Below are 22,752 nucleotides of genomic sequence, written 5' to 3'. Positions count from 1 at the left end.
AGTGTTTCCAAACAAAATTATTGACAAAATATGTGTTAGATGCAGTAAACAGTACTCTTAGTGACCACTGTATGTCTTAGCCAAATCAAACCTGTTGATGGTAGTGTGGCATGGTCTTCGCTGAAGAAACTGGGGAGATCAGTGATGAGTGATATGAAGGACATAGATTTACTACCTTTTGCAAAATATTGTGTGATTGAAAACAATGTGTGATCAGGTGGTAAGAAGGCATTAGAGCAAGCATATATCTACCCACTGCTCTTCAAGGGTTTTGATGCTGCAGTCTTCTAAACCCGTGTTTTCTGTCCACCGTGCTTGAAGTCTGACTTGAGTAGGAGAGCAGGACCATTGCTTCAGGAGATGCCACCGTACCTGTGGGAGCAGATTTCCCCAGTAGCGTTAAAGAAGGCTTGGTTTCAGCCATGAAAGGGCATTGTGTCAAATAAGAGTAACCTTTATTACTTGCCCAACAAGGTAAACTAATTTTTCTGTGAATTATGAAGTAATTTATTTGTTCTTCTTGTGACACAGCTATTGAGGAAACTTTCTTCCTTGACATATCTGCAGATATCTGTGAAGAGCAATGATGGGAGGCATACTCTAATGCTACAGGGCACAGTTATTTGCTGTATACGTACTACTATTCAATATATTTTTTAATACTGTGAAATTTTTGAACTTTGCAACCTACATAGACAGGTCTGCCAGATAAGTATTTTTTAAGATTTTTTTTCAGTGTATTTTTCACATATATTGTCTCTGATTGTTTTCTGTGCCTCCCCATATGAGAGCATGACTAGCAAAAACTAACATTCTGTCAGTGTTCTTTATTCAGAAACTGTCTTTGTATCATACACTTTTGCTTCTTCTCAAAATGGTCCTGAGTGTCTCTAGTCTCCTATTATGTGGCACTCTTTATGCCTATAATAAATGTTGACAACTCCCAGCTCAACAGTTATTTCCATCAAATGCAGACTGTTACATCACTCAGATTTCTGAGTGCCAGCCTGAGATAAGGACTTGAATGAAAAGGCAGCTGGCTTAAGGTTTGTGTCTGGAGAAAATGTTACTGCGTCTGGTAAGGGGGTGGCAACAGTCTAAAGCAAGAGCAGCATGTCAGCCTTAACCTTCAGGGGATGCCCAGATCTCTAGCATTCATGGACAAAGCACATATTCTTTTGGCTTCTCTCAGAAGTATTGCTGATAAAAATTGTTATGAGATGTTGAGAGGTAGTGCTTGCTTCTTTCCAGCGTGATGACGCCACGATGATCCAAGCTTTCAACACTCTGAATTCAGCTGCTCCAGCGTATTTTGATTAAGAGCAATATGTTGAGCTTTGGCTTATTCAACACACAGGGTTCTGCCAGCTAGATCTGTCCCTGTGGGCAGGACAGCTTTCTGTCACCACTGGCTAGGTGTAAAGAACTTAACAGGTTTTTATTTTTTTTTTAACTTTGTTTGTTCTTCTTGAAGGGCAGAGTTGGCAGATAGATACACTGTGCATTGACCACTCAGGAAAATTCTCTGCTGTACCAATCTTGTATTTCCCAAGTCCAGGCATCTCACCTGTGTTATCTGCTGTAAGCTGCTGACCTTTAATTTCCTTTTTCCTTGCAATACAAGTTTTCAGAAAAGGCAACCTTCTCAAAGCAGGATCTCAGTGAGCAGGAGAGGTTCATGGTGTCAGTGTACTGACACGGTTGCAAGTCAGGGATTAATGGTGCTTCCTCATTATCTCATCTCTCTCCATCTGTCAGCATCCATTTGGTTTTTTGCCTTGTGTTTGTATTGCAAGCTTTTGGGGGAGGTCATTTAATTGTTCTGTATTTGAGGAGTACTTAGCACGCCGAGTTCTTCCCAGTGGTGGAGACAGATATTTCAGTAATGCAGTCAACCTTTAGGAGTGAGGCTATGTGATGATTGGCGGTGTAATTTTGCCGACAGTCCTCTTTTAAGTTTTTATCCCAGTGTGGAATCCAATGACCTGATTTCTCCCTTCCCCCCAGTGCCCACCTATGGAAAGCTTGCTCTATCCTTACCCAGGCTTTTCTTCTAGAAGGAAGGTCGTAGTCTTGCAGTGCTGAATGTCACAGACAACACCTTCTGCACTGGCCATAAGCATCTCTAACAAAGGGCCATCTCTCTAATAAAGGTAGTCTTTCCATTTTAAAAGGAAAAAAACCCAAACACATAGATAATCCTTTCTATTTGTTGCAGTGAGAGAAAGGAGCTTTACTGATGACATATGACAACGTTTTTAATAAATGAAGCTGAGGTTTTTAATTCTTTATGAGAAATGTATAGGTGTCACCCTTTTTTTGCCAGTGAAAGTACAGTCTGGCAGTTGCAATGTCAGTGTTGTTTGAGGGTACAATACTTATCAGAACTTATCTTAACTTTCTAACCCCAGAATATTTGTATTTTATATTGCAGCATGCTGTATCTTACAGTGAAATATTTGTCTTCTGCAAAGAGTGCCAGGCTCTCCCTGGTCAGGAGCCATGGGTCTGCTGAAGCCCCAGTGGTCATGAAGATGACAATAACAAGACCAAGTTTTGCATGCTGTAGAGGGGTGTGGAGAGTCCAAGGCTGAGGCTTGAGGTCAGACTGAGAGGAAAAGGTAAAATTTTCAGCAAAAGAACGCACATTTAGTATGTGTACTGTAGAACTAGAAAATAAAATAGCAAGGTAGGTTTAAGAAATAACTGTTGCAGAGGTTTTATTTCAAGAAGTGTGTTAACTTCTCTGCACATTAAAATGTGGAAATAAAATATGTTGTTGCAGGTATGTGATTTTATTAGAAACAAGTTAGGAGGAACAGTGAATATGTGTAGTGGAGTCCTGCTGCTGCATATGGACACACTGTTCTTGTCTTGACAAGGATCCCCAAACAAGCTTCTGTTTGAGAGAAGCAGTGTGTCTCTCTTAGACACAGCTTACTTGAGTTGATCCTGGATGTGTTTCCTGATGCATTAAATAGATCCAGGGATGGAATTAAGCCCAAATAAAAATCCAAGAAGAGTGAAAACAAAGGCAGCAGTCAGGAGGAAAAACCAGACAGAAACAAAAGCAATAGTTCAGATAAATAATGGAGTTTTAGCATGCTGATGTATCTGTTAACTTCTGTTATATCCACATGGGAAATATTCAGAACAAGTTAGATTGTATTTTATTAAATGTTTCTTTATATCAGATATTAATAGACCATTGAATTTTTGTGGGATTGTTTTTCATTCTACATTTTTTAGCTCTTTTATTGTCAACCAGTCACTGTTTGGCTAACCTTGTGTTTGACTAATCCATTGCCATCCATCAGATCGTACATTTTAAAATCTTGTGGACCCTTCCAAATCACAAAACGTGGAATATGACAAAACAGCAGCATTCAGATTGAATGGCTGGGAATACAGAGATAACAAAAAGACCCAGATTTCCCACATGCAGAAATGCTTTGCTCAGACTGGGAATGAGCAGAACAAGGGCAGCATCATCCTACTAGTCATTCACAGTCACCTGCTGACAAATGTAGCTCTGTCTGACCTTAAAAAAAAAGAGAGGATAAAAGTAGATGAGAAGCTAAATTATTTGAATTCTAGTTCATAAAATAAATCTTTTAGCTCTTAAAGAAATAAATATTATATTAAATATGTGGGTGTACATAATAAATAGTTTCGTAAGTAGTTTGCTCCAGACATTTATGCCATATCTGAGGAGGTTAGTAGGGCCAGAACAATCAGTGTAAAATGTGAGAACACTCTCCCAGCACATGTGGATTACCTTCAGTGAGGGTTTTTCCCTCAAAAAGAGGAAAAGCCTATTTGTGAACAGCTTTGCTTGAGGAGATTTTTACTTGTCCCTTGCCCCATAAGAGAAGTGTGTCTGCATAGTAAACTTTTGCTGCTTCATATTTTTGTAAATCTCCATCTTCCATTTGCTTTTTGGTTCTCCTCTTGTAAATGAAATCTTGCTCTCAAGACTGCTGATTGGAATGTCCTCAGGCAAGAAGACCTTTCCTCTGTACCAGTGAAACTCATATAAATGTCATTTATATGATGGGTTTTCTTCTCTTGATTTCACTGTTCCTGTGCCTCTGGGACTAATTTATCTTGGCCACTCTGAGAAGAAGAGGACTTTTATTGCAGTGTTATTTCTGGAGTCCTCCTTAGGAGACCAACAGAACTTGTGCAGTGAGAATTCATAGTCGCAGTCCTCAACTGCCTGATGGAGAATACTTTGTGAAACAGTAAATCATCTGTCTTGCACACGTGAAGGCAATTGTCTTCCATCAGCGGACTGTCAGGTCGAGATGCTACTTGTAGCCATTTCTGAAAGGACCTTTGGGAAGAGTTGACTTTGTGTGAAGGCTGGCACCTGTTGCCCTGTAATTGCTACTTCATTAAAATATTTCAGTTCAAATTCTTGTATGCCTCTAAGTTCTCTAGAAACCTGTTATGGAAATTCTCAAATGTGAAGTAAATCTTTGTTCAGTTTGACATTTTAGAGCAAATTCCCAGTTGCAGGATTTGAATTAAAGTTGTCAAGAAGACTGGCTTTCTCTAGAGACTTTAGTAAGGCACCTGATAACAGAATTTCATGCATATTCTCACTTGGGTTTTCATACAGTTCTATTCTTTTATCTTAATGCAACTTTCATTCTGATTTCCAAGTAACCTGTCTAATCAGAAATGCTAAGTGTTCACCAGGTAATCAGTTCAGTAGAACCTACTGGATGAACTTTGAAAATAAACCAAAAGAAGTTAACAAACATTGCATTCTACAAGCAGTACACACATCATCATCATCATCATCATCATCAAAGAAAGAAAGTCCAGAAGAAAAAATCAAAGTTATTCTATGCATTTCTGATAATGCATTTTTGCTGTACATTTTCTTAGATTATACTCAAAATCAGGTAGAGTAATTACTCTTCTGAATCTCCTTAGAGCTGAATTACCTTTGCCTCAGGCAACTTTATGCTGTTTTCTATTTACTGCATTATTCACATAAACCCCAGAAGATTGTTCTAAACAAACCTTATATTGGTTGCCATTTGTTTTTACCTGCTGAGTGTGGTTGAATGTTGAAAAATGTGTATAAAAACAATTTCTGTGTAAAACACAATTCGTCTCATGAATAAGGTGATGGCCTAGTCAGCTTTGGTTTTTGTTTCTCCCACTGTGGTGGTAGGACTTTTTTCCTCTTTTCTGATTCCATGAATTTGAATATTTGACCTCTCTGGCTCTGCATACGTTGTGCTATATTTTACATACTCGCTGTTGTTAAAACAAACAAACAAACAAACAAACAATAACTTGTGTGTCATAGAAGTCTTGAAAGTCTACTTTTTTCTTCCCTGATCCAGTAATAAATGAATCATAGGAAGTTTCAGAAAGAGAGTACATTATATCCATTTACAGCCAGCATTACTATTGACCTATGAATACAGGAAAGCATAGAAATGTTTCATTAAATAGTGGGAAAACCAGACAATTTTGTGGTAGTCAGGCTAATAAAATGTATTTGTGTTACTATTGCATTTTAAAGGCTTTTTTGTGGAGTAGGACAGTGCTGTGCTAAGTGGTGTAGAAATATAGAGCAAAACAGCTCTTTTTTTCAAGAGGTTACAGTTAGAAATTACTGAGTACAGAAGGAATGCAAGCAATTAAAGAAAAATTAATTAAAGTGTGAAGAATAATTGAATAAGGTAAAATGGGATAAATAGGATACAGTGCATTGATTTAACAAAATAATATCAAGCTGTGGAAAAACCAGATATTTATTCTTTGAACTAGTAAGTGGTTTTGCTCAAAAATTTCATTTATCTGGAAAGTTTTGATTTTTTAAAAAAAATATTTTGAGTTTAGCTTTAGTTCAAGAATAGCTGATGTTGCTCAAGAACTATAAGATAAGTAAAGATCTAAGCAAAGATATTGTGACAGAAGGTTGTGAGGAAAAAGGTACTGCACTAGAAAGACTAATTAATCTTGACTTACTTAGTATTCTTGTTACATACCTTAGGTTTCCTTTTGCTAATAAATTTGAAGTAATGTTAAAATTCATTGCCACTGGTGATAAATGTGAGCTTAAAATCGGAGGACATTTCCTAACTGCTGGAAGAGGGTGGTTGTGGAGCATAATGCAAGGTGGAGCTTAGCTGATTTTATGAACTGCCTTGTGGTTTCCCATAGTAGGGCAGGATTGATTTCGGAGTTCCATTCTCATTTTTTCTTTTAGAAGAATCTCAGGACAGTTAGAAATGGTCTTCACATTTCTTAAATATTTTTGAAGATGACTGAGCCTTTGGCTGCTGAGTTTATATCCAGCGAGTAAATTAGGAGGAACCCTAAGAGATCATTTGGTCCACCTTGCTGATCCAAGCTGAGCTGCCTTCACGGTTAGATTGGGTTACTCAGGGCTTTACCCAGCTGAGATTTAAAAATCTCTTAGGATGAATTTTGCCTCCCTGCTTTAACCATGTTCATTATAAAGAAGTTTTTTCCCTTATTTTCAGGTGGAATTTCACTTCTTGGAACTTGTGATAGAAGATTCTGACTGAGACTGGCTCTCTTAGTCTGGCTTAGGTTGTGGAAAACACCTGTAGTGTGTTCCAGACTACACAAACCCATCTCCCTCAACCTCTTGTCATATGCCTTATTCCTTTCAGTGTCCTGTCTGGTATTCTCACCTAGTTTGATACTATCAAAAATCAGGTCTTTCATGTTTTAAAATGATGGTAGAACTCAAAGTGGGTAACTTCCTGCAATAATATGCAGCAGACTACCTGCATTTTAAAGTTTTTATTTTCAGCCCCGTTAAATCTTGGTTCTGTTGTAAATATACATCTGATATAGTGAAATAGAAGTAACATGGGAAATCCCAGGGCCCTGTCATCATACTAAAGTATGTGTAATAAATCTTTATTTCAGCAGCATATTCTGCTTAACTCCCACTGAGGCCTTTTGTTCTGTACCTGGCTGAGAATTATATAAGCCAAGGTGTTACTGTTTGGTACATAAAATTGATTTCCAGTAAGAGAGTACGTTGATGGATATAAAACAGATTCTGTATTTGGGTTATGATTAGATTATTTTTTCATTAAATTGTGTCATTAATACACAACCAAAAAATGTGACTTTTCTTCCTCATACCTTTCCTCCATTTCTTTAATTAAAAAAGAATACCTTAGTTTTGATTCAGTTTGCTTTTGTGATTAGTGTTTACCAAGTGCAGGACTTAGTGCTGGTGCTGTTACTGTAGCCTTCTGAAGTGTTTTCAAGTACTCCTCACTTGAGCACATCAGTGCTGATATTTTGTTGAGGATTGTTGTATGTTATCTTCAAAGCAGAGCCAGTCCCTCCAGTCATTTTTTGCAGAAGAGGATCCTCATATGGAGAGGAAGATGACCTTGACAGCACTTTCTTATCAGAGTCTGAAAGGTAGCAAAAGACATTTTTAGCTTCTTAAGACTTAAAGAGAAAGATCTGGGTTTCGTTTTCATAGCCCTGAAGAACAACCTGACTCTTTATCTCCTTCCTTTTTGATATTTCCCCTATTCAACATATTCCTAAGCTGTAACTCAGACCTCCATGGTGTACTTGTGGTGAGCACTAGGAGAACTGATCTACACCCACCTTTGTTTCCCTTCTCTTTTCCAGTTGTTTTCAAGTATTATCCACATACAGATCTCCTCATGAGAAGTGTGGAAAAGGTATTTAGAGCTTTGCAGAGGAGAAACAAATATGAAGAAATGATATTTCATCTCCAAGGTTACAAATTCATAGAACTGAGATTAAAGTTTAGATTTTTGGTCTCTGCATTGAGCTCACATGATGAGCTCTGAAGGACAGAGAATATAATTCTATCTGGTAGAGCTGTCCCTGCATATAGAATAATTGGTCTGAACTGTATAAGCTGCCAGGGATTTAAAACTTGGCAGCTTAATTAGTTCCAATAAGGAAATGATAAACATGAAAGCGATCTTTGCCCGGAGGTAACACAGAAAGACAGACTGTGGATGGGGAAAGTATTTGCTTGAAGCAGTAAAACACAAAAAACACAAAGACTGTTCTGTATCTGTCCTTTACTAGGCATTCACTAGTAGCAGTGACTTATTTCAGAGAAAAGGTAAAATGTCATTTTAAAAGGGACTCTTAAAAATATCTAGCATAGGATCTTTTGAGCTGTTTATTGACTTTGTGTTAGAAATTTTCATGCAATTTTATCTTAAACTTAGTTTTATATGCATTTTCTAGCAGCTTCACTGAATTTTAAATGCAAAGTATATGTAAATATTATATGTAACATATGGTGGCAGTTAGTTCCCTCCTATGTAGTTATGCCATATATAAGAACACTTTAAAATTGTCTGTATTAAGTTAGAACAGAATTTCCCTGTCAAATAGAAGTGTACAGTGTGTAACACGCTCCAGAGATTATCAAACAAATCTGTTGTCTAGCATATGGTTCATAGATTAAAAGGCTACTGTTCTGCACTGTGGAGAATCTAACTCTTATTACATTAGCCTTTAGCTCTGTGTTACATTAGTCTTCACAGTGCTTTATATAGCTCTAATAATTCTGATGTGGCGCTTAATTGCTACATTCTGCATTGAAGAAAAGAGCAATGTGTTTGTCCCTTTCAGTAGGTAGCACATTCACTACACATTGTGCAGGCTGTGGTGAAACATACATTCCCAAAATAACCATTCAGTGCTTTTCTAAGAATGAGATTATTTTTCATAGTACATTAGAAATGTATTGTAGCCCTTTGCTAGAGGTCTGTTTGGTAGCTGCTTTAACTTTCTCATTGTTTCCAAAGAGTAACAATAATTCTAATGCCTATTTACGAATGACAACTGGTGCGTGAGTCACAAACTTTGCAGCAGTGGCAGAACATAGTTGCATCCACTTAGCAATTTAGAAAGTGCAAGCAAAAACCTAATCCACAGAGGAGTGAGTAACTTCAGTTTCCTCAGGTAAAATTTCAGAGGTCTTCAAATAGAATAGGGGTGGACCAGGGTATCTCTAAAGGGAATCCACAAAGGGCAGCAGCCTGTCCAGAGGACCAGCAAGCTGGGCTGTAAGAGGTGGTGAGGGGAGAAGTAGCTCCTTCTGGAGCAGGGCAATACCTGCCTCCTCTGGCACAGAGGGCAGTGTCTAACCCAGGGTAGGTCTCTTTCTCAGCAGAAGTCAGAAAGGGCGCTTTAAGGTGCAGTAGGGCTTGGTGACTGCAGTATCCAGTGCACCATGAGGCACTCTTGTTGAAGGAAGCTCAACATCTGCAGATTCTTCTCTAGATTTCTGCTGAAAGCTGGTGGTGTTACATTTTTGTATTAAATTTTGTATCAAATTTTTTGAACTGGGAATTATAGTCCAGATCTTACCTATGCTGTAAGCAGAGTGTGTCCACAAAGCACAGTCAGGTCCCAGAGTGAAACAGTGTGGGTAGAAAAAGTCTAATGAGATTCTCAGGTTAGGGACTCAGAGCTTGAGACTGATGCTTTGTTTTGTTTCTTGGCAGAAAAACAAAAATGCATAGTTGGGATGCTTGCAGATTAATTTTTAGTAAGTGAGAGGTAAAGAACTAGGCTCTTCTGGCAATTTTTACTGTTGAAAGGGAAGAGGGAATTTTAAAAGCAGCAGCTAGATGCTGCATTTGGGTAGATTAATCATTCAAACATCAGAAATGTTTGGTTTTTTGATTGTCATTTATATGCTATGTTAACATTGCTTGTATGTTTTTACCCATCCTGAAAATGAAATGAAAAATCTGTTTACATTGGTGATATCACTGCAAGAAGTCTTTTGGATCTGCCATGATTTTTTTCCTTACTCTGATGGAACAGATGGGACAAAAGACAACAAAAAAAGACTGTGTGATAGAAGCAGACACTGCTGAATTAATATTCACGCTGCACTCATTAGGTTTCCTGTGCAATTACTTTTGTTTTCTAAGGAAGGAGAATATACAAGTCTGTTGAGATCTAACCTATGTGCAGTGTATGTCTGAAATATATCACAAGGGTAATATTTGATGATATGAATATTAAAACCTGAGATTGGATTTAGAAATCTCAATTAAAGCATCACAAGTGAATGGCATGGATTTGAAACATGCTGAGCACCTGCCATTTGTTAGGATTTGGTGCCAGAAAAAAAATCTAAAAATACAAATTCCTGAATGCAGATTTAGAATGGTCAGTTGAGGTTGTCAACTGGGGATATTTTTTGCCAAAACCAGTACTCTAAAAATGGATCTCATCTGCCACCACAAATAATGAGCTCAGATGGTGTCACTCCAGAATTACCCTTTTGGGTTTGTTTTTTTAAACAGTCCTGAAATGACTTTTGGCAATAAGGGTACATCTGTGCACTTGAGCCCAGGAAAGACTTTTGTGCCAGTTATTTCCCAGAACAATTTTTTTTTTTCCTACATGGGACATATGCTTGAAATTGTTACTAGTGAGGGCACTGTGCCCGGTAGTGACTGCAGCTACGGTGTGCTCATACGCACAAATGCGTGCTGTTGTTCCTCATTGCTCATCACGGAGTTTTCCCAGAATGCCTGTGGGATTGGTGCCAATAGCTTTTTTAATTGTTTTGTGTGTGTTTCTGCTGCTGTAATAGGCTAATTAAGGATGAGAAGAAAGTTTATATTTCATGCAACATTGTTAAGGAAGGCTTCCACCATTTATTCCAGCATCACTGTGTGTATGTGTGAGGGTTGTCACAGTGACTTTAAGAGCTCCTCCCCAACAACAGAGCGGTGCTGGAGGCTGCTGTGGCGCAGCAGGGGCTGGGCTGTTCTGTCTTTGGGTGCTTCCATCCTGCACCATGTGCCAGAGCCTTTCTCAACCTCACTTACCTTGCAGATGAGTTTTTCCTCACTGAGTTATTAACTGTTGGCTTTCTAATTTCTGCTGTCCTTTGTCCAACCCCATGTCCCCAGCAACAGAGTCTGCTGTTGATTGTATCTTCTTCCATTTCTTTTCTTTTCATTGCTGTCTCCCTTGACACTTGGTCATCTCAGTAGCCTTCCATGTGGTTAAATTAGTTTTGTCATTTGTCAGTGCTCTTACCTTTCCAGAAGTGTGGCCTGTTCTCTGGCCTGATGCTTCCTCTTCTTGAGGGACCGGGATGTTGTGTTCAAGTTTTGGAAATGTGATCCAAAAAAAAACCCGAAGCTGTTAAGACCATAGAGGAGTTTCTCTTGGTTTTGAGCTGTCTTGATGCTCCATTCTTAAAAGCAGTGTTGTCCCTGGCCACTTGGTTTTGATAATTATGACACTGGGACAAGTAGGAGGGGAGTTGAGGGGCAGTTGCTTCTCTGGGCAACCTGTTCCAGTGACTTACCACGCTCACAGGAAAGAATTTCATCCTAATATCTAATCTACTTTTTTCATAATCTTTCAAGATCACATTACTCCAAGCTTCCTAACTCCTGGCTCTTGCAGTAAGACTATTGTGTGTATAGTCCTGCTGTTTGCCCCTGGCCTTGGTTTAAACACATGGGCTAGCTTGATTTTTTTTTTTTTTAATGCTTCGTACATTTTACAAGTGTGCTGATTTTAATGAGGACTGATTTAATTTTTTAGGATCCCAGACAGCTTATGGCAGGCATTAAAATACCCTGGAATATTAAACATAATTTAAATTAAACTGAGATTGTCAGAATAAATGAATAATTGAATGAGGTATGTTTTGTGAAACACCTGGGGGATTTTCTTTTCCTGCTTTTATACTTATTAATTTGCAGGGAGCACTTATCTGCAGTGGGACTCTGGAGTGTCATTATTCTGCTGCAGGTGGTACTGGTGGATAACTGCAAATAGTCATCAGTCTTCCTCCTCTTCCCAAAAGCCTCAGTGGTCTTTATTTATAAAATAGGAATCGTGGTGATTTTCTTTCATAAAGATTCTGTTGAAGAGTTAGGCACTTATAGATTGAGTAGAGGCATTAAAGACAAGGTGAAAAAGTTGACATTACTTGGGTTTTTTGCAGTTAAAAACATAGAGGTGTTACGAACTCCAACCTGTTTGTTCTGTGCTGGAAACTGCATCTCTGTTTTGGGAAGAGGATGATAAAGGCTTTGTTCCTTCCAGTGCTTTCATTTAATTTCCAGCTCTGCCTTATACCCTTCAGTTTTACTCTCCAGTGAATTCGACCTACCTCTTCAATGGATTTAACTACAGGGTTCTGTCCACACATTTACAGAACACTTTGTTGCAGACTTATATAGAGGTTTGGTATTATTTTTCTGTCTGCTTTTTCATTTCTTCTAATTACTGGATCTAACACTTCTTTGTATTTTACCATTTTTCTATTATGAACAAGAAAACAATTTTCCTCCCCCATAGTTTCAGGTCAGACCTCTGAAGGACCCACATAAACAGGTGATATGACTGAACATGAAAAGCACTCTGGCTGTTGGCAAAGGTGTATTCAGTGCAGAGCAAATAAGAAAAGAAAAGAAGAATAGGAATTTTTCTCTAATCTCACAGCAGACACTGCCACAGCATTTTCAGATGACCCAATATGTGTGTGACAGTACCCCATTACCTTAGGGAAGGGAATTCCTTTGTGTATCTTGGTGATCTTAATCCTTTAAAGGTATTTTTAATCTCTGAAAAACAATGGTGCACTTACTTTGCCTAATAATATAGTTTAGTCTGTTTGTACACTAAAAAAAAAAATCTTAACATAATTATATGGTAATTCTTAAATCCTTTTCATGCATTTTGCACAGGGATACCATGCTGAATCAGAGAACCTATTGGATATATATAATTATCTGTCAAAGAGTATTAAATGCTGAGTGTTTTTATTATCACAATATACTAATTGTAATAAGTGTAATTCATGATGTCATTTCAGTCTGTGCTGAAAGCATTTATAACACAATCCATCATTACTGCTAAATGGGGAATTTGAAGGCATAATTACAGTAGGTAAGTGTAGAGTGGCAGTCCCTCAGTCCTCCCAGGCACTGATTTTGAATAATCCATTATAGACTTTGAGATGATGCAGCAGCCTTTTCCTTGGAGAGCTCCTCAGGACTTTAAAAGTAGAAGTACAGGAAAGAATATTCAACTGTTGATCTTAAATTGGAGTCCTATCTGCTGTGAATTGGCAGGCTTCAGTAAGATTTCAGGATCTACTGCATAGATATTTTGCCTTCTTAACCTGAAAGTACAGGTATGTGTACCCAAATAGACCTTTCATATCTAAAGTCGGGTTGCTTTAGGAATTAATGAGCAGGAAGAGTCTTACTGGCATCCAATGGATAGAGGATAAAAGAATTTTTGTTTGTACGTTGTCATAAAGGCACATCTCATCTCTGTTGTGAGAGGTGCAGCTGATGTGCACAAACAGCAGCATCTTATAATTGATTAAAATTTTTGTTAAAATCTCTTGGAACATAACAGTAGATATGACAAAGTGTCCTCTGCTGCCCTGCTGAAGCGATTCATCAGGTGGAGTAAAACAAGATGAATTGTGTTTAACAGAGTGGTATTAGCCACAAAGTTTGTGTGTGTTTATGTCTGTCACTATATGGGCTGTCAGAAGGTGACTGAGGTTGTTCAATAGTCCCTTGTATGTCCTTTATAATTAAGCATGAAGTTATTTATTTAAATACACTTTTTGTGTGTGTGTAAATCACATTCTCTGTGATTTTTAAATGCAGAAGATGGAATCAGGCTTACTAATATTTGTGAAACATAATAGCTATTACAGTTTTAGAGAACAACAGAGTGTCCTGCCAGAGGGACTGACACTGAAACAGTCCTGTGCAGAGGAGAACCTTGAGACAAGGTAATAAAGTTGATTTGCGTGCTGTCAGTCTGCAGTATGGCACATAACCTAAGTGAAGGTTATGAGGTAAGTTTTCCAAATATGAATTAAAGGAAGGTGGTGTATGTGCTAAAGGGGAAAGAATCAGGTCATACAATTTTAAACAAGAGTCTGCATAATTTTAAAAAGTTAGTGAATAGACAATTAAAAAGTTGCGATCAAGTTGGATCAGAGCAGAGATTGTGAGGATGGCACAAGACCTGACAGAACTAGTTTGGCTGGACAGGTTTGCCCCATCTGTCTATGGGCTTTCAGAGCGTGGCTGAGATAGTTTGATTCTCCCTTTTTTAATGTAACTGGTGATATTTTAAGATTTTAATTTTTTAAGGAATCTAAAGGCTCTAAACTGACTAATGTGATGGTCCTGAGACTGATGCTGATTCATAGTGGTGAAATGGATTTTTATAGCTTTTGTGATTAACTTCTCTAATGTCAAAGGTAAGGTTTGTTCTTATCCTTGCTATGGCTTTCCATTTTCATTATCCATAGGTAATGGAGAGTCAGCATCTACAAAGTTTTTTCCAGCAAGAGCAATTCCCTTTGAAAAGTAGGTCTATGCCTAGGTATTTCATAATATCAGTGCTACAGTTAATATTACTATTTTGTATTATGGGAGTTCAGAAAGGTGGTGATCAAATTTGTGTTTCACAGAATCACAGGTTGGTTAAGGTTGGAAGGGACATCTAAAGGTCATCTGGGCCAATCTAGCTGCTTAAACAAGGGGGGGTAAAAAACAAGGTGAGAGATTAGGCAGATGTGATTAGAGATGTAGACAGGGAAGCAGCAGAGTTTCAATAAATACCCAAGTCTCCAGACCGACATCCATGGTTGCTCTGAATGCAGCTTCTGACAGTGGAAACTGCAGAGTGTAACTCTCCTTTCTGACTGTTGTGTGTAGAGTATGAAGCTGGGAAGTTGAACCACATTATCCAACAGTGATTATATGATCCAATGCTGCTACCTTGCTCCTCAGTCTTTATTTGAAACAAGTCTAACCAAGGGATATTTTACTTTGCTGCTTCTACAGTACCTTCCACTATGCCTGTTTCCCTTCCCTGGGTTTCATGCAGTGCTTAGCAGGGCCATAGTGTCCCTCTTGCCAGACAGCCTCCATACCTGGAGCATCTGCTGTCTTTGGCTTATTCCAGATATATCAACTTCTTCCTATTTTCTTTTAATTTCCAGCACTTTGGCATCTAATTCCCCATATGCTGCTCTTGCTTTCTCCTGCTGTTTCTGTGGTTTCATCTACACAGATGAGTTGCCACAGTTTAATGTATCATTGAAGCCATGGTAATTCTGCAGGACCTTAGTGATAAAAGTGTCAATTTAAACTTTCTTGATTAAATCTCTTTCTTAACATTGATGTGTATGTGTAGGACAGGCAGAAGCAAGCCTGCTCTGTCTGCAAGCCTGCTTTGCTCTAGATGTTCTCAAGCTTGTATAGTCCATCTTCCAGTAAACTGCAGTTACTCGATGTGCCTGGCCTCTTTCCAGCAGTGGTAACACCAGTGGGAGTTCCCTGGCTTAAGTTTCTTGTTTCTTCAGTGCCTCTGAGTGTTCAGAAATGCCAGACACAGTACGATTGTTGAGTTCAAGCTGCAAAGACAAGACTAAGGTGTGTACATCTGCAGATTAAAAACAGTTAATAACAACAATACTATGACACAAATTCATTTTCAGTTCTCTGTAAAGGCAGCTTTAGATTTACTCGTTAATTTCGCAAGAATTACAAAGTCTGTTGAAAAAGGCTAGCAGACAGAAACTTTATTGGAGTGGACTTGGTGTGACAGGTGGGCTGGAGCAGCCCCTTGTGAAAAATGGGCACTCAATACTCTGAGGGCACCTTATCAACAGGCTTTTTTTTTTTTTTTTTCTTTACTGAGAGCTACAAAGCCTGGCGTGGTGGGCTGCGTCTCTGTTGCTGAAGGAGCTAACCTGGGAACCTGATGCATCCAGAATTGTCTATAACACCTGCTTGAAGGGAGAAAATTATGATAATCTTTAAACACTGGATATTGTTGCAAAAAAACCCAACACCTCACTCTAAAAGAGAAAAGGGGAAAAAGTGTTTTCAGGTGCTTAATTTCCTTCATTCACTGTGCATTTCAGTATATAATCAAAGGATTAGTCTGAGGATTCTTAAATTTGTGAAAATGTCTCCAGTTGTTGTGTTTTTTTTAATATATATACCAACTCTTGATAGAACAACTTAATAATTTTGACATCCTCAGAAACAAACAGTATTAAAGATCTTCTGTATATACCCAACTGTGGTGGGTTGACCTTGGCTGCACAGCAGGTGCCTACCCAGCCACTCTATCACTCCTCTTCCCAGGCAGACAGGGGAGAGAGTAAGATAGAAAACAACTTGTGTGTTGTGATAAGGCAGTTTATTAAAGCAGAAGCAAAGCAGAAGCTTGTGCGTGCAAAGTGAAGTGAAGTGAAAGACAGCAGGGTTTGTTCTCTACATCCCATAAGCAGCAATGGTCGAGAAGCAGGGCTTCAGCACACGTGACAGTTCCTCAACAGGCAGCCACTGCTCCTTGCCTTAGCTCTTACATCTGAGCTGACATCATACGGTATGGAACATCCCTTTGGTCGGGTTGGGTCAGCTGGCCTTCTTGGGTCCCCTGCCCGAATCTTGCCCTCGATTGAGGAAGGAATGATACAGCACTGATACTGTGCTGCCCTGCTCAGCAGCAGCCAAAACACTGGTGTGTTGTCAACACCCTTCTAGCTACCAATGCAAAGCACAGCACTGTGAGGGGTTCTATGGGGAAATGAGCTCCAGCTCAGCCATACCCAATACACCAACACACTTACTTTGTGTGGCTTTGTAATTGCCTATATTTACTTGCTTTTTAAGATACAGTACTTTCTTAAAAATTCCAATTGCTTTTGTAATTTTTGTTATGTTTTAGAAAATAAGCTAGGACTGCACAATTTTGTCACTGAAATTGCATTCCCTGCAGGACCTGCAGTATTCATTGTGATTGTATAACATCACAACTTAAATATTTTCTACCAAGACAGGTTTTTTATCTTGTCAGGAGGAACTTGAAAAGATTGATGTTTTGTTATTTAAATATGTGGATAGGGCTACACAGGTTGGTGTAAAAGATGGGAATATTAAAATAAGTAAACATAGCAAATTGATTTAGTAGTTATCATAGTCTATGCAAGTGCCCTTTGAAATTTTTGAAGTTAGGTTTCTATGCCATGAACATCATTGCCCAGCACTCAGGCTTTGGTAGCTTGGCATTTGGATTTGCAGAATCTAAATTTCCCTGCTTTGTTTTCCACAGCAATTAAAACACATTGTGTATTTATGGATAAACAGTAAGCTTCCAGTTGAGGATATATAACCTATGAGTGCAATAAACAACCAGAAGGAATGTTGCTGGCAGACAGTGCCTGTATGGATTAGGCAGTAGACATCTACATGCTTTTCTGTGATTCTTTATTCCTTGCTTTTTTTGACTATATAGACAGTACATTAAACATTGCTGCTGACAACTGGCAATTTCTGACTTCCCTGTAGAATTGGCTTTTGAGAAGATTAGGATGTGTGGAATTAAATGTGGCTTCCCAGAGCCTTGTCTGGTAGAAGTAAATAGAAGTTTCATAGTAGGTGTCAGCAGGCCAAGACTTGACATTTATTGTTATTTTCCTACTCTTGAGAAGAAAAAGGAAGGTGTATTGGGAGATCAGAGACAGAATCAGTTTGGCCACTAAAACAGGTCCTCTCCTGCTGCTCCACGAGTTGGTTGTGTAGCCATTGCCTCAAACAATTGTACTAGGGAAGAGGAGCTGAGGAAGGGAGCTGGCAGTCTCTAAGTGCCTTGTGTTGGCCAACAGGCGAGAGGGTAACATCCAACCATAGGCACAGTCATTTGTGGCTGGTAGTGTCTTAAATGGCATCTGAGCGTAGTGCCCATCATGGATTATTGATTTGAAATAAAAAGCAGATTATGTTTAGAATAGAAAAATGAGAACCACTAGAATTTCTGAGGCTGGCACATCTGGGCATTAAGACAACAAGAGGACATTAAAGTAATTTGACCAGAAAAAAAAGATGAGCTTTGACTCTATTACTGTGTCAGCCTGTCAGCTGTGAGGTGTTTGAGGACTTGAATATTCAGTATTTCAGTCAACATAAATTAATAGGGCAAGATGAAACATGCTTCTAGAGCATGAACAAAAGTATTCATGTGTTTTCTTGAGGGTTTGTTTAGTTCTCCCTGAGAACATGGGCACAGTATCTGTGTTCATTTGATCTCTGTGAAAAATGGTAGAAGGCTTCCTTTCTCCTCCCTTTTCATTTTCTTCAGTTGAATTTTTTATGAGTTATTGTTTATATGGAAGAATTGACTCCTTTTAGAGAGAAGTAGAATATTCCGTCAAATTCTCCTGTTGGATTCAGATTCACATCCCTGCAGCGCTTCAGAGCAATCCTATTCTGCTTAGACAAAAGCAATGCCACAGAGATAGTTTCGTGTGCTTTGGTGGCCCTGAAATAAAACTACAAAACACAAAATCGGGAGGTTGCAAGTGTCACTTGCAGCATCTTGGATGCTGTAGATTAATTCCATATGACCTTTAACGGGAGTGAAAATCTATTTGATTTTGAGCTCCCTTTCCCTAGACAATACACAGAGTGCTAAAATCCCATGTTTTGGCAGAAAAATAGATAGAGCACAAAGAAGTGGCTGGATTTGAAAGGCAGATAAATTTAAATTAAAAATGCAAACCCCATTTTTGGCAGAGTGTGATTGATCACTGAAAATACAAACAGCTAAGAGAATGGCAGTTCATGTGTTGATGTCCTCCGGTCAAAACTTCAGTCAGGTGTAAGTTATACCTTGGTTATGCCTGATCAGAACTATAACATGAGCCAAATTGAAATAAATGGTGTTCATATTTGTCTCTCCCTCCCCTCATAGGTACTACAGTGCTACCATTCTGCAGATGTCAGGAGTGGAAGATGACAGGCTTGCAATCTGGCTGGCTGCACTGACAGCATTTATAAACTTCATTTTTACTCTTGTGGGAGTCTGGCTTGTTGAAAGAATGGGTCGCCGGAAACTTACGCTTGGTAGCTTAACAGGTGAGTGTTGCATTAGTGTTTAGTATTTTCCTCATAATTATTCATGAAAAGAAAATAAAATTTCAAGTGCAATTTTTTTTTCAAAGTATTTGTCTTTAAAATTACAGTGTTGTTGCCATCTTCTCCCTGAAATCATATAGCTTTTCAAGACTAGCAGTATAGTACCACAGCTAAAGGCTAATTTAAAAATGACAGCATGTTATTTTTTCAGGTGAGTTTCTCCTTCAGGCCATGTTTAACCATGTTTTTATTTAGCTTTAGAATTTTTTTCCAGTTTAAGGAATCAAATGCTTGGAACTTCACAGCTGGTTACTTTGTTAAATCTCCTATGTTCAGGCGTTTCCAAGAAGAGGGTTTCGAAAAGAGAAACAGTTCCTGCTCCTCTTGAAATAATGTTCAGAAGTGTTTGACTGGGAAGGTTTAATGTCTCCATGTTTTGTTCTGTTGTTGCTGTCAAGGATCCAAACTTCTATTTAGTGCAACACAGCAGAGAGTGGGACCAGCTGCCATGTCTTTGGCCACGTGCAGTTGCCAACTCTCAGTTGAGTTAATTTACACTCGAGTATTTGAATGTGTTTGTATAGGCAGAACAGTCACAACCCAGTGACATGTCTGGGTACACAGGCATGGTTGGTACTCAGTTACTCAAATCTTTAAATTAAAACATGCAGTTTGGAGGCAACTTGGTGTTCCAAGTTGCAATAAATGTGGATTTGCTTGGTTATAATTTTGATTTGGAGTCAAGAAACCTGAAGTGTTTTTCACAATCCAAGTTCAGAAATGAGGTCATGACAGAGGAGATTGTAAAAGCACATTACTCAAGTCTTAAAAGATATCAACAAAAATCTAAAGTTGATACTTTTATCACAGTCTACATCCAGATCTATTAAATTATATCTCCCCTAGGAGTTCTTTGATTCCCCAGCCAGTCTGTTTTCTTGTCTTTCTGTGAAGCAGATTTCTCCAGCCCTGCACTGACACTTCTGGTGCTTGGGTGCCGCCTCTCCTTTGTACTGTCTTGGAATAGAGTATATATTTATTTGTTGATTTGGCCCCAATAATCTCAAATGTCAGGCTAGCCCCTCAGGAGTTTATTGCTTATCTGGACCCAGCTGTATAGCTGTGATTCCCACATGGACTTTTCATATGATCAGAGCTCTTTGCTTTTTGGCTCTGGTTAACATATTCAAAGGCTGTACATTTGAAATGTAGATATAAATGTCTCTTACAAAGCATTTTAGTCGTGGAATTAACAATGCATTAAAAGATTTTTTGCTAATGATGTGTGGACACAAAGTAATTGTTTTGTAAAAATGGCCTTTCTTCTGTGGTCTGTTGCTGGCGCTTAGTCTGCAGCATCACTTGAGCTGTGCTGCAGTGCTTGCTGTGGCTTTTATCGTGCAGCCCCTCCTTAAGGAAAATACAAATAATGACAATAATGAAATCATATGTCATCTCTCTGTACCATTTAGCATTTTTTTATGTAACATTTGACACTTTGATTTAGGTAGTGATCTGTTTTTCCTTAGCACGAGTGCTGTGTAATAGAATGATAATTACTAAATCTGCTGATGGATTTGTTTTCCACACTGAGTTTTCTCATGAGGTAAACATTTTTTTTACTGCTCTACTTTCCAAAGACATTAACTTTTACAATGAGTTATTGCAGGCAGCTTGTCTGGTCTTTGGGGAAGCTGAATATGCCCCAGTCTCCCACTGCACAAAATGAAAACAAAACTACTATTTTTGCCTACTGCTGCACAGCTGTGGGGTTTTGTTTTATTGATAAAGGCTAATTTATTAGATGTTTATTAGAGGAAAACCTGCAAGAATAATCAGAAGAGAGATAGTAATATTAATATTTTGATTAAAAGCCAATATACTGTAATTTCATTTTGTAAACTCATATGCTTTTCCTGCTTTCTGAAAACTTTGAGAAAGAGCTATTTTACATTTCATTTAATATATCTTTATAATTTTCAAAGTATTTGAAAATTTTGAAAAATTAAGCCTTTCAATAGTGTTAAGAAAATTATAGTAAACTGCTACTTAAACTGCCTTTTTCTTTCTCTTTACTACAGTTACTGATTCATCTTAGTTTCACATTCATTTTGTATCTTATAATTTTTTAATCTTTCTTCTTTTTCTTTAGTTACTTTCTTTCGAGGCTGTTAATTGGGAAACAATGCAAGAATTTTGACAAGTGTGTTATCCATTTTATTTGTGTTTTCTTTTTTCCCCTTCAGAAATTGTTAATTTGAAAGCAGGATGGTACTTGGGCATTGGACAGTTTGTATCTTTTTAAAACAGAGGGGATATAAAACATCTTCAGGATTTCTGACATTTTTTTTCCCATCTCAGCTAATGATGTGCTGTAATTGTTTGGTTTTGTTCATCATAGCACAGCTTCCCACAGAATGAAAACATATTAAACTTCATTTGTCAAGGTTTACATATTGAGTACTTTTCCAAATAAATAAAACATTTACAGAGGTACTGGAAGTGAATGTTAGTGCATTTGGTTAACTTGAAAGACAGACGAGGCACATTTAAAATGAATATGAGTAAGATTATAAGCCCTGTCTAAAGATATTTTCTGTCTGATTTATGGCAATTTGAAATTACAATAAATCTTAGTGCAATATCCAGGCTGCCCAGAATAGTGGTATTATTAGCATACCTACCAGCCATAGCAGTACAAGGCCAAGTATGGAATAAACTGAAATATCTCACAGTGAGAAGGTTCTTTCTCCACACACAGTTTGTGATTGAGTTTAATGTCTTAGTTGCCTCGATTCCAGTAAATGTGTCATTCAGCCTTCTGCACTTCATGCACATTCCTTCCTGTTAGCCATAACTGCTGCACAGGCACATTCATGGATAGTTTTATTACACGTCTTTGTACTTAAGGTATTATTTATCTCTCAGGAAAAGGTTTCCGCATACTTGGTGAGTTTGCCAACTGGGAAACTCTTGCTTTTCTCTTTAAATAAACATTCAAACCCACCCCCAAAATTGCCAATACATCCCTTCTGCTCTCTGCCCAGCAAAAATACTTTAAACTTCAAAATGAAGACCAGATAATGCATAATTTCTCACAGATTACCAGACTGACATGTTGAGGGTTTAAGTGTAATGGCATTTCTAAAGGTTCACCCAAATGTATTACTGAGAAAATCACTTACTTGCTTTTAACATACAGAGCAGAGATGTTGAGGAGTATTTGGAATTTAATACAATGTCTTTCATTTGCCCTTAATCATTAAGCTATATCACTGCACTCTTGTTAATGTGTGCTACCTTCCTACTGGGATGTGCTTCAGTGGTTTGTGACTCTGGTTTTCTGCAGTGAGGATGATGCTATTGCGTAATCAGTCACTAACTCACAAGTAATGGTATTACTAATTTTCTACTGCTATTACTAGGTCAGGCCATACATGTTGTATATGACCTCTCAGATAAAACATGCCACATAAATAGTGAGTATTCAATACAGGGTATTTTATACAATGTAGATCTTGATGCCTCATTGAGTAGCAGGATGTAAAGGTTTTATTAGATCTGAGTTTGAGCCACTTGCAGTAGTATCATGAGTGGTCAGGTATGTCAATTTTCATTAAATGGTACCGCATATTGTGTCTGCGTGACAAATAAGGTAGGCAAACTATGAGTTGTGTTCTAGTAATGGCCTGTTGCACAAAATATGAATCTATTTTGTCATCTTCCTCTTCTCATTTTGCCCAGCTCATGCACAAGGAATTTGTTGGGGGAGACAGGAGCAAACAGATGG

At 38.2% G+C, this 22,752-nt stretch overlaps 1 protein-coding gene across 1 annotated transcript in view; it reads left to right on the top strand.

The window, feature by feature from the left end:
- SLC2A13 (solute carrier family 2 member 13) overlaps positions 1 to 22,752 on the top strand; it is a 145,450-nt gene that overhangs the window by 80,981 nt on the left and 41,717 nt on the right. The window contains exon 5 of the mRNA XM_027890091.1: positions 18,799 to 18,962. Within this exon, the coding sequence (XP_027745892.1) occupies positions 18,799 to 18,962 (164 nt within the window). The remainder of the gene's footprint in view (positions 1 to 18,798; positions 18,963 to 22,752) is intronic.

The sequence above is a fragment of the Empidonax traillii genome, unplaced genomic scaffold (genome assembly GCF_003031625.1).
Source record: "Empidonax traillii isolate 1590-97213 ecotype Southwest subspecies unplaced genomic scaffold, ASM303162v1 scaffold277:size2070623, whole genome shotgun sequence".
In the NCBI taxonomy this organism is placed as follows: Eukaryota; Metazoa; Chordata; class Aves; order Passeriformes; family Tyrannidae; genus Empidonax; species Empidonax traillii.
Note: the sequence above shows the minus strand (reverse complement) of the source record. Positions and strands in the feature narration are given on the sequence as shown.